The sequence below is a fragment of the Phoxinus phoxinus genome (assembly GCF_949152265.1).
Source record: "Phoxinus phoxinus genome assembly, chromosome: 20".
Classification (NCBI taxonomy): Eukaryota; Metazoa; Chordata; class Actinopteri; order Cypriniformes; family Leuciscidae; genus Phoxinus; species Phoxinus phoxinus.
In genome coordinates this window covers 18,191,223-18,203,978 of record NC_136895.1, presented here as the reverse complement: position 1 = coordinate 18,203,978, position 12,756 = coordinate 18,191,223, and the positions used below count along the sequence as shown (strand labels likewise).

Below are 12,756 nucleotides of genomic sequence, written 5' to 3'. Positions count from 1 at the left end.
GCAAACCAGAAACGGACGTCCCTCTGAAATGGAACAGAGGGAAAAGTCAGTTTCCACATCAGCCTCATGCAGTGGTTCCAAATATATATTGTATATGAAGAATTAATGCTACAGTTCATTACAATTTCAAGAATCAAGCCCTAAAACATTGATGTGCGGGGTGATTTATGGCCGTTCTGAAGCTCTAGTGATGCAAACGCAAACGGTCAGTGTGCAATAGTTTACAGCAGTGCGTGTGGTGACTCGCTGAGGTTGTGAGTAAAAGCCTCACCTAAAGCAGGCATTTAAGCAACAAGAGATGGAAGAGATGAACAAGAGCAGTTATTAAAGCAAAAAATCTTGTGCAAGTGTGCAGAAATGTTCATCACTTGTATGTATATATCGGTCACACTAAATGCGTCTATATAGCACGCAGTGTGTTTATCGTGCAATTTATACGCGAAAATGAGTTTTTACGTGCATACGCATGGGTAGGTTAGGGTAGGTTTAGTAGTGGTGTGGGGGTGCGTGTGTAAGTGAAATAGTCATTGATTTGCTCATAAAGATGATCATTAGTTTAGATTCTGAATGATTCAGTTTTTCTAACGAATGTTTAGTGAATGATTCATTGAGTCACTTACTCATAAACACAATAGCTTCATCCAAAACTGCATACTTCCCAATCCCTACTATATAGTAAAACAGTATGTGACAAAAGAAGAATGTCCGAATTCACAGTACTCATAAAAGAATAGGCAAAATGTACCCGGGTGACCTACTATTTCCGGTGAGATTCGAAAAGTGTGCATACGATGCACACTTTACTATCCCATGAGGCCACGGGAGAGGATTTATAAATGACAGTGAAGTGACGCAACTGATGCTGGTAGGTCACATGATAATGACAACATGGCGAATGTACTACTACGTCTAGATTACATTCATACTACACACATTCATACTATATAAAACACACTTTTTTTGTCTTAGGCTATTCAAAATAAGTACCTACTCAAGAGAGTATAAGATTTTGGACGCAGCCAATTCCTCATTTTGTTCCTGAATGAATTACCGATTTTGAATGAATCGCTTGAGTTAATGATTCAATGAATCACTCATGAAGACAGCTGTTTAAATAATACCTGAATGAGTCTGTGCTTTTAAATGAATCGCTTGAGTAAATGATTCATTGACTCACTCATAAAGACAGTTGTTTGCCGCCACCTACTGGTGTAAATATGTAAAATGCTGAAAGAGTCAAATTCCCACCACTAATAGGCCAACACAAACTGAGCCAATAAGAAAACAATTGTTGCATAAAATGCATTTATTTTAATTTCCATTTCAATTTTCCACTTCTTTTCATTCAAGTTTTTTTGTTACAAAATCCTGTTTGCTATACCGCCAAGCAGCAATCTAAAATCTTTATATTAAGATGGTTCACCAATTATGTGACCAAATCCCTTATAAAGCAACAAAAATGGCAATGTATCAGACCATGGATTTCTCTTTCTCTGTAAGCTCTCAATGCATATCTGCTCTTCATTTCTTGGCTTTCCAGATAATAGTAGCCAGTTTGTTTTCACATGGGGTTCTGTGGAGCATCATAGGCGACAGGGGCATAAATCTGCCTGTATCCATCTACTCATCCCCCCATCCGTTTATCTCTCCATTCAATCCTCCGTGTGGCCGTTACCCTCAAGGTTCTCTACAGTCCTTTTCTGTCCTCTCATCCTTTCGACCGTGTTCCTCCCCTGTAGGGAGTTGTGGCCTGTCCAGCCAGACGTATAAATGTGGACATAAACAACACCGGGGACACACAGAGAGGCAGATGGGACGGCCCAGGTCTTTGACCAGAACGAAAGAGCAGTTTAGATTCAATGGGGCTTTGACTGTCCAAATGGGTGTTATATAGAGAAAGAAGTCGAGGAACAAAGCAAAGGAAGCAGGCAAGATTTGTAGACAGTGTATAAAATACATGTGTTGTTATGTGGGTTTAACTAATATGTAGTTATGGTGGGTATAATTATTTGTTTTCTTTTTGTCGTTCACATTGAGCGGAGGTAGAGTCCGGCTGGGGTGGCAGAAATGAAAAGACAGGTCTCGTTTTTAGTACCCAGGTGCCTCTGTGGCCCAAGAAGAGATCAGTAGAGCAGAGAGAGAGAGAGAGAGAGAGGATTATGAAATCTGAACTGAATGGCTTGTCTGTTCCTGTAGACCTCACACGCACACACATACACACACACACACACACACACACACACACACACACACACACACACACACACACACACGCACATACACACACACACACACACACACAATGGGTTTTCATGATCTATGAGGACATTCATAATGATTTTTATACTTTTTTTATACAAGCTGTATATTCTATCCTCTAACCCTACCCCTAAAACCGTTCTGCATTTTTACATTTTCATACAACATAATTTAGTATGATTTATTAGCTATTTTCCTCACGGGATTAAAATAGGTGCCTACAAGGACAAGGAGTTGTCATTTTTTTGTGGGACCATTTTGTCCCCATAACGTAGGGTTTACCAGGACCACACACACATAGAGAGAGAGAGAGAGAGAGAGAGAGAGAGAGAGAGAGAGAGAGAGAGAGAGAGAGAGAGAGGAAGAGAAGAAGAATGAGAGAAGAATGACTACAAACACACACACACACACACACACACACTCAAAATGATTACCGTTACACATTGTACATGATTGGATCAACTCCCCTGACAGTATTGACAGTTTTTCTGTCCAGCTATACAGTAAAAGAGCCGACAGAATAGCCCAGATAAATAAGCAATAAAGCTCTAGTCACTGATTGGTCCCGGAAGGGAAAAAAATATTTTTTTTCGTGAAGGCTGATCAATGAAAAATAAAAAATGTTTTTTATCCATAATTGTTCAGAACAGTGAATTCAGTTTTTTTTTTTTTTTTTTTTTTTTATGGGATACTGACCGTCTTATTCCCTTCCAGCAGCTCCTGTGCTCTCATTGGTCGATCCAGGCTTGGCTTGCCCACATAGATATCGCTTTCTCCTGGGAAGGCCGTCAGGAGAGAAAGAAGGGCTCCAGGGTTCAGGTAATTATCATCATCAACATGACAAAACCACCTATGGCAAAATCACAAGTGTTTAGAAGTATCAAAATCAAACTTTACCATACAGTCTTACCATGTTGTTTCACTCTCCTATAGATAGATAGATAGATAGATAGATAGATAGATAGATAGATAGATAGATAGATAGATAGATAGATAGATAGATAGATAGATAGATAGATAGATAGATAGATAGATTACACAGTATGTTATCGTCCTACTCACTTTTTGTCAGAGGCCATGAAGTGGTGATACTCGGCAGCCATCTTGCAGGACAAAGCTTGATGACTGTGCTCCGGCGAGCAGTCAGTGACGACAACATTAAATCCTGTGAGCACAGAAACACACAACGAGTGAAGAGCAATGATTCAGAAGTTCACACACCAATCCTGCAGAAGAAAGATGATCTACCTTCAGAGGAAATGTCTTCATCTGGACTGTCTGTGAAGATGTACGTCTGTAAAAGTAAAGAATAAACACAAAGTCATGAGGCAAATTCATTCTGAAATGGTGCAGTGAGAGCCTTGAGGACAAGTAACATCCAAACTCCCATAATGCACCACTGTGAGATAACAGCTGCGCACCAGGAGGCCCCAGAGCATCTGTGCTCCCGGTTTTGTCTTTACAGAAAATTTTGTTTTTTTTATTACTAATGTTTTCTCAAGGTGGGACGACAATGTTTTGGACATCATCTTCACTTACACAACAACAAATTATTCCAATTATGAATAATGTTGATAAAAAATTTATATTATTTTGATATTATCCAAAACCGAATAATATAATTAATATTATAAATATTCAATACATGACTTTTAATATGTGGGATATACACTACCATTTAAAGGTTTGAGGTCAGTAAGATTTTTTTATGTTTTTGAAAGAAGTCTCCTATGTGCTCACCAAGGCAGCGTTTGTTTGATCAAAAAAGGCTGTTTAATATTTTTGTGGAAACTGTATTACATTTTTTTCAGGATTTTTTGATGAATATAAATGTTATGTTATTTGAAATTAAAAAAATTTGTGACATTATGTTGCTAAATTTAATGCATCCTTCCTGAATAAAATTATTAATTTATTTCACACACAACACATTTTACTGATGTGGAACATTTTGTGTGCAAGAGAGGTGGAAAAAAACTAACATTCATAAAGTTATTATAGTTACTATGTTAGTTACTATTATAGTTACTAAAGTTATTATAGTTAATGTTCCTATAGTTACATTCTTAAATATTTTATTATTCTTAATTAGGGCCCAAGCCTTGAAAAGGCGAAGGCCCTATTGTTTTCCTTCAGATTATTATTTATTCTTCTTCTTCTTTATTATTAGGGCCCAAGCCTTGAAAAGGCGAAGGCCCTATTGTTTTCCTTCGGATTATTCTTCTTTATTAGGGCCCAAGCCTTGAAAAGGCGAAGGCCCTATTGTTTTCCTTCGGATTATTCTTCTTTATTATTTATTATTTATTAGGGCCCAAGCCTTGAAAAGGCGAAGGCCCTATTGTTTTCCTCCGGATTATTCTTCTCTATTATTAGGGCCCAAGCCTTGAAAAGGCGAAGGCCCTATTGTTTTCCATGGGATTATTATTTATTCTTCTTCTTTATTATTATTATATTACTACCTTTTGGGCACTTTTGGGGGCCTTAACGTGCTCAAAAACTCTTGAAACTTTGCACAAATGTCAGAACCCGCGGCCATTAGGGCCCGACTGAAGCTGGGACCCGGGCGTGGCAGGGGGGCTCGCCAGCGCCCCCTGGAATGGGATTCAAAAACATGTCCATATCTCAAACACGCTTGCATGTAATAATATGAAACTCGGTACACGTATAGATCTCATCGGGCCGAACAACTTTCGTGCTCTAAGTTTTACGCCAGTCCAACAGGAAGTCGGTTATTATGGGCTGTATGGAAACGCATGTTCTGGCATTTGAAACACTTGTCCTAGAGAATTCATCGGATGACCACGAAACTCGGTGTGCATGGAGTCAAGACATGGAGGATGATAAATTGCGAGGGGATTTTTGATATCTCGAACGGTTTGGCCGTGGCGAGGAAACGAATTTATGGCGAATATTGGAAACAGGAAGTGTGTTATAACATCCTCATACATTAATTGATCTTGATGAAACTTCAGCAGTGTGTTCGTTGTAAGAGGCCGATCGCATGGATGTGACTATTGTGAGTCAAAGTTATAGCGCCACCAACTGGCAGCAGGAAGTGTGTCACTTTCAAAATGCTTTGAATTCACCCTCTTATTTTTACCCGATTTGCTTCAAACTTTATGTGTATAATGTAAACACACGGCAGATGTAGACCTGTGAAAGAATTATTGATATCTTAAATACTGTTGCCATGGCAACGCTTTAAACTTTTATATTCTTTTTGGGTGCATTTGAGGCTCTTAACATGCTTCAAATTGCATGAAACTCAACATGCATATCAGATTTATTAGGTACTAGGCATGTGTGAAGTTTCAGAAACGGGCGTGGTAAGGGGCTCAGTAGCGCCACCTTTAGTCAAAAATGGGGTATTAGTTTTACCTACAGTAACAAAAATCGGTATTTATATTTATCTCCCCGAGCCGGACAACTTTCTAATTTACAGTCATTAGCTCCGACCAACAGGAAGTCAGATATTTTGGTTTGAATGTGTACTTTTGGAGCATTTTCCCTCTGCCCCTGTGTGTGTGTGTGTGTGTGTGTGAGAGGAGGGGGGCTAGTTTAGTTTAACCCTTTCTCTGCTGTGTGCAAAATCTCTGGCACTTTTGAGTATATATATTATATTATTATATTATTACATATAGAATAATAATATACATGTTAAAAATAGGGGGGGGGGGGGGGGGGGGGGGAGAATATACACACATACCGGTATATATATGTAACCCAGATAGCATTTACCAGTAAAGGGTTAAAGGAAAAAGAGTGTTCTAGACGGAAAAGACATGTATCCAACCACACATCGTGCTGCAGTGACTGACACCTCTGTGAGCCAATAGTAGCAGCATATTGAGGAAGCCGCCCACAGGTCGCGCGGGCGCTGTCTTCAGCAGTGAGCAGATGAGAGCGCATTAGATGAATATTTTCTCTCTCTCTGTCTCTCTGCCATTCTCTGTGTGTGTGTGTGTCTGTCTGTGTGGGGAGGGGAGGGGAGGGGAGGGGGGATGTGTGTGTGTGTGTGTGTGTGTGTGTGTGTGTGTGTGTGTGTGTGTGTGTGTGTGTGTGTGTGTGTGTGTGTGTGTGTGTGTGTGTGTGTGTGTGTGATTTTGGTTGGGTGACAGTTGTAGGTTACAGTTTGAAAAGAGTTAATAGTTTAAAGGGCACCTATTATGACATTTAAAATGTTCCTAATGTTGTTGTGGGAGTCCCCAACAACAGTTTTACATGCATGCAATGACAAAAAACACTTTTGTTTTCGTATAATATGCATTTATTTTTACCTGATTTGCTTACCGACTCCTAAATGATTCGTTCAACGACTCACTTTTCCAAACCCCTCCTTTGCGCGACGCTAATCTGCGATTGGTCAGATGACCCAGCAGTGTTTACAGAGATAATACTTATTGTTTAACACGGAGTACAATGATGCTTTTATCAATTAAATCGTGTTATAATAATGATTATAGTCCACTGCTTTGTAGTTTGTAGTAAAAAACGATAAATAATTTAATGTTAGCGAGCATAGCCCATTTCATATTGTAAAAGCACAATCAGTCTTTGTTTGCGTTAGCCCGATGCATAAACATAACGTTTTTACACACACAAAAAAAATGCAGTTACGCTACTACGAGGTATTATTCTATTCTTTAAGACAACTCGGAAAACAACGACAAACACTTCACATATCTCAATACAATTGTCATTGAAGACCTAGAAGCTAAACAGTGCTATCTGATTTTATGTACGGAACAGACTGAATATGAATAAATGCTATTCTTTTCAAAACATTTAATTTATTGATTGTTGATGTCCTGTATGCAGACATGTTGTCCTCTTGATTTTTAAGTAGGCCTATACAACGCTTATTGAAATAAGCTTTTAAATGACCTTGTACCATCTTATACCATCTGTGAATAAGCTACCTAGATCTTCTCTGAAGTTTACAAGAAAATTGTATTATTGATTTAATATAAGTTTATAATTATAGTGGATTGATCTGATAGTAGATGTTGCATGGTCTGCCAGAACTACCTCGAAAATGTGCAACGATTATTTTAAATCCATTGAAATTTTTTTTTTTTATATAGAAAAAAGATAACAGAACAAACACAAATCACCTGTGCTATGACGCATTTACTGTGGCCAGGTTGAACTGCGGCATTGACCATGTAAGGCAATAATGTTCGCTTTAGTTATATGCAAATGTCTCCTTTTGTATACAGACAAAAGAATGAGCTATCACTGTCTGCCACCGGCAACTGACTCTAGTAGCTGTGTATTCGTAGAGACACACATAAAATCCTTAAAAAACGCATTTATTCTACAACAACAGCAAACCATGTAGGCCTAAACAATTATTTTTAAAAGAGTATTTAAACTATTTTTAAATACACTTTACAAATAATAAAATAAAAAGAGTAGCCTACCGTAACCAACAATGCATAAAATGTTGTCTAAGTTGGACTTTTTATTCTCATTAATAGCTTCTCATCGGTGGTCTATCAGTTTTCTTTCATGCAACTAGTCGCTTGTTATCAGTATTCAAGCAAAGAAAACCAGATGTAAATATGCATTAATTTATTTGAGGCATTTCGATTTACACAACAGTATTAAGCAACAGGTAACAAAGTTGAATTTCCTGTAACTATAGAGAACATTTTAAACACAAGTGAACACTATTTGCTTTTTATATCTCTGAATCCATACCTGTAAATTATTATAGAAGCAACATTAATAGTGATCACATTCATCAAACTACTAATGACAACACTTTCAAATATGACAGCTTGTTTTTATGTTGCATACTAATCAAAGAAAAAAGTCAATTACAAAAACAAATCAAATGATATTAAAATGTTCCGTGTATAAAGGCTAAATAATATAATAGGCTAGTTTGTTTACAACCGATTAAATAATTACAACTGATTAAAGAAATACAGAACTATGTTTGTGACTTATAGTGTTCTCTTTTTAAGACTTTATTTATTATTTATCTTCACTGTCTCAAGTAAGCAGTTATGCTCAATTCAACCAAATAACTGTTAGCAATATACTACAAAACATTGAGATATTCTAAATCATCACAAATTATATATTTTTTTAATTAAAAATGACACCAGATTTGTGTTTTTTACTTATTTCATTCATCAAAATGATAAATATATATAATGTCTGTGATAAGCTGCGCCGGCGCCTTCAGCACCCCCACCCCCACCACAGGACCTTGTTGAAACACATACATCGAGCTGAAAGGACCGCCCACACCAAGATCGCGTCAACATTCGCATCAACAGGCAAGACTTTTCCTGCACGATTCTACGTATTGGTGTAAAACAGCACTTCTACCTGAGACAGAGACAAGCGGGATTAAACTATTGTTCCTGTTACTGGATTCTTCGGAGCCATCTCTACGACTTCTACAATTACCAAGAGTTTTTTTTTATAACGGTATGTGGTTTTGTGTTTTTTTAAACAATCATTTAAAGTTAGCTTTTTAATGTTACATTATAAAGATGTTTTCCCTTTTAACAGCAGAAAAAAACCTAAACTAAAATACTGACCACAGATTAAGAAATTATTCCAAATAATACAATATTTTTTATATATAGCCTATTTTTACTCTCACAATATAAACAAAATATATTGTGCTTTTCTTAAATAAATACAACTCATTCACTTTCTGTGAAGCAGCGCATGCAAAAATTACAACAAACTCAGCAAATGGACTAGTTGCACGTGGCCGCCATTTTGTGCACGGAGCGAATAGCCAGGGGTGCGTTTCCCGAAAGCATCGTTAGTCAACTATGGTCGCAAGTTCCGTCGTTATCAGCATAGTTTAACGATTTGGTGTTTCTCGAAACCATCGTTCAAACGAACGTTCGCAAACTTGTGTGGTTAGAAGCATATTTCTAGTTTATGCTACCTACCCCTGGCTATTCGCTCCGTGCACAAAATGGCGGCCACGTGCAACTAGTCCATTTGCTGAGTTTATGTTGTAATTTTTGCACGCGCTGCTTCACAGAAAGTGAATGAGTTGTATTTACATGAGATGTAGCAGCTAGACTGAATAAATCCTTATCTTTAGCAAAATAAGCAAGCTGACATTCAGTACAACCCGTGTTATTTATTTAGAATACGTAATTTACGTCTTTTAGTTTGTCAAGAGATTTAAAACACCGTTTTTGAAGACTGCGCATGTGCGAACGTGCTCTAGCTACTATGTAAGCAGTGCCGTCGCAGGTGGGGTGCGAGGCCCTGTGCGAACTTGAAATGCGAGGCCCTGCTCTTTGATGTGGAACAGTCACGCATAACTGTTCTAGTTCTATTGCACGCATAATCTCGCTCGACTCGCTGCAATACTTTTTTATCAAGTAGAATAATACAACATAATCATGAACATAGTCTGAGGCGCCGCAATAGGGCAGGCAAGACGGACTATTGCCTGGGCCCCCGCATTTTAAGGGGGCTACCGAGGGCTGATAATTTAAACAATCAGAAATGTTAATATAAAAACGCAGCAACATCTCTGCATCCCCCTCAGTTGGGCCCCTCTCTCGCTACGCTCGTTATGCTTTTACCTTTTTCAAACTGGTGCAGCGCTTACTCGCTGTAGGTAGAAAATGCATGATTTTATTTGTTAAACATGAAAAGGAATTATCCGTCTGGCATGGCAGCTCGCTCTAACTTTAACCTAGATAGGCCTTAATGTTCGCTAGTATAGGTGCATATCCAAGCGATTGTGCGGAGACGTGGAGCGCGCACTGCGGCAGGCGTCGGCGCGAACACTTTCATTTTCCTATCAAGAGTGGAAACAACTTTAAATAGGCTACTCAATCTTTTCTGGTCATACAGAAAAGAATAATGCATCAGTCGCAAGTACTTTTATTTGTGTAAACTCTCAACAACAAGAAAACGTTGTGCTTTTGTAAAATAAAATAAAACAAACAGGGCCGAGCGCATCTCAAAAATGCGTAAAAACTGGAGCGCGTCTCAAAAATGAACTGAAACACAATGTATAGCCTCAAAAACATGATGAATATTTCTATATAAAGCTTGAAATGTCCACTTTTAAACGAAAAAATTCGAATCGAAAGCAAATACCGGCTGATTAGGCTGTAATCCATAAGGTGCATTTCTCTCTAAAGGCATATCCACTTTACAGCGGAGATGTATATAGATATGTTTGCAGCCGACACTGATTTAAAAATATATATTTTTTATTAATAAACAATAAAAATGCCTCGTTATTTTTTCAGACATATTATCATTAGCCTGCTTTGGGGCAAGATTTATGAATGCGCTTGAGCGCGGAATAGGCTATTCCTCCATGCACTCAGTAGCCTATTTAAGCAGAAATTAATATAAACGTGAGATTAGTTGACTAATTGCTTAAATGAATGACTACTAGTCGACTATAAAAATCTTTATTCTATGGAAATTCTAATCAATGCATTTAGGCTAGTTGACATTTATTTAATTAGTATCCAGCTCTTTACGTTAAATTAGTTGAGTTAACAATTAGTTAATGAACTAATAAAATAATAAAACAAAGATAAAACAAAGATTAAATTAAGATGCAAACTATATATTTCTATATAGCATTACATTGCGTGTTCCACCACAAAAGACAAAATTAAAAATAATAATAGTAATAATAAAAAATGCAAGATTGCGAGGCCCTGTGCGGTTGCACAGTTCGCACAGCCTATGCGACGGCTCTGTATGTAAGAGCCAAATATTGAGTCTGGTAATAAAGCAAAATAAATGAGAAAAATTAGAAATGGTCTTCAGATGCCATGTCTGTAACTTATATGACAAAATCTAGCGTTAGTTCGATCTCAAACAGATTAATTAAAATAATGTATTAGTCCACCACGTGCGAGACGTCATAAACCAGCGTGGTTGAACGATAGGCTACTTTGCGACAAACGGTTTCGGGAAACAGTCGTGACGAGCTAGTTGATTTCTCCAACGATGCATCGTACTATGGTAGTGAGCTATATAGTTGTACGGGAAACGCACCCCAGTTTTCTTCATTCATTTTGTTGATCTGCTCATTTAAGTAAAACATTTCGCGTCACTGCCTGATTGATTCTTTAAGTTTTATTCTGTTGTGCTCCGTTGATGCGTAATTATTGCGTGAATCCTAATATTAAGTTGTTTTTCTTTTCATATTTGCATGCAAATCTAAACGCTTTGAAAATTTTGCCATTTTCATTGGGCCACACACACTATTCCATATTAATTTAACTGATATCTAATTTAACTATCTTGCCTAATGTTTAACAGGAGACATTGTTGGTCAGGAAAAAAACAACATCATGTGATAGCCTATTTATATTTCAAGTGTTTTATTTAGGCCTACTCGTTTGTTCATCATTTATTTTTATATCTTAAAAAAATATCCAGTTTTCGTTTTGAGAATTTATAGGCTATTTATTTTCGTTTATTCCTTATTTTTGTCTCTATAGTTATAGACCTACATTTAGCTACTTCTGCTACTACTTGCTATCTGTTTATTTATTCATTCATCTGTTTATAATATAGCCTAGGCTATATAAAGTTTTACTTAAACTTTATAAACTTAATTACAATCTTCTGGCAAGGTTATTAGTGTCCAATAGGTTTAATGCCAGCTCCTAAGCACATAGATGCTATTATAATGTTGTATTATTATGGTTACATATTGTAGAACTTTAAAATGTACAACAATGATAGTATTAAATAAACAGAGCAATTCCAATAGTGTCCTCGCACCATCGGTGCTCGGGCCCTAATTATTTGTGAACATTGAAACTCAAAACGTTTTCTAGATCTCCTCCCCATGTAAGCTATATGAAAAAGTTGGTCAACAGTTAAGCAGCATCATTGTCAGATAAAAAAGGAAAAGACATCCCTATTTTGGAGTGTCATTTCTCTTTCAAATGTTTTATGTATTAGACTTTTTTTTATAATTTCTACTCTTTAGAAAATCCCAAGGTTCAGAAAATTATTTCTTTCAAAATAATATTTTATTTGCAATTGTACACAAGTCTGTAAAATGACAAACAATATTAACAACTGAACTTAACAGCTCTTGCCAAGTTTTTAATTTTACCCCAAAACTCAGTACAGAAATAAGATTATGAAATATTATTAGAAGTACATTTTTCCTCTACATTTCTATATTTTAAAATGTATTCCTCTAATGCCAAACCTGAATTTTCAACATTGTTACTCCAGCCTTCACTGTCACATGATCATTAAAAAAATATTTTCAAATGATAATTAGCTTTTCTTTCCATGTTGAAAAAGATGCGCTACTTCATATATTTGTGTAAAGTTACTCTTCTTCTTTGTGTTTTTGTAAACAGAAATTTCAAATGAACATCATGTATTTGAGAAAAACTTTTGTAATAATATAAACGTCTTAACGGGTCATTTTAAACATTTAAATATATTCTTGTAAATTCTTTCAAAAATGTAATTTCTGTTTACTCACAAATTGAGACTATCCTTGAA

At 36.8% G+C, this 12,756-nt stretch overlaps 1 protein-coding gene across 1 annotated transcript in view; it reads right to left on the bottom strand.

The window, feature by feature from the left end:
- mfng (MFNG O-fucosylpeptide 3-beta-N-acetylglucosaminyltransferase) overlaps positions 1–12,756 on the bottom strand; it is a 61,651-nt gene that overhangs the window by 2,625 nt on the left and 46,270 nt on the right. The window contains exons 2-5 of the mRNA XM_079592448.1: positions 3,508–3,553; positions 3,322–3,424; positions 2,956–3,109; positions 1–23 (exon numbers count right to left, since the gene is read on the bottom strand). The exon at positions 1–23 is cut by the window's left edge and continues 63 nt beyond it. Coding sequence (XP_079448574.1) covers positions 1–23; positions 2,956–3,109; positions 3,322–3,424; positions 3,508–3,553 — 326 coding nt within the window. The remainder of the gene's footprint in view (positions 24–2,955; positions 3,110–3,321; positions 3,425–3,507; positions 3,554–12,756) is intronic.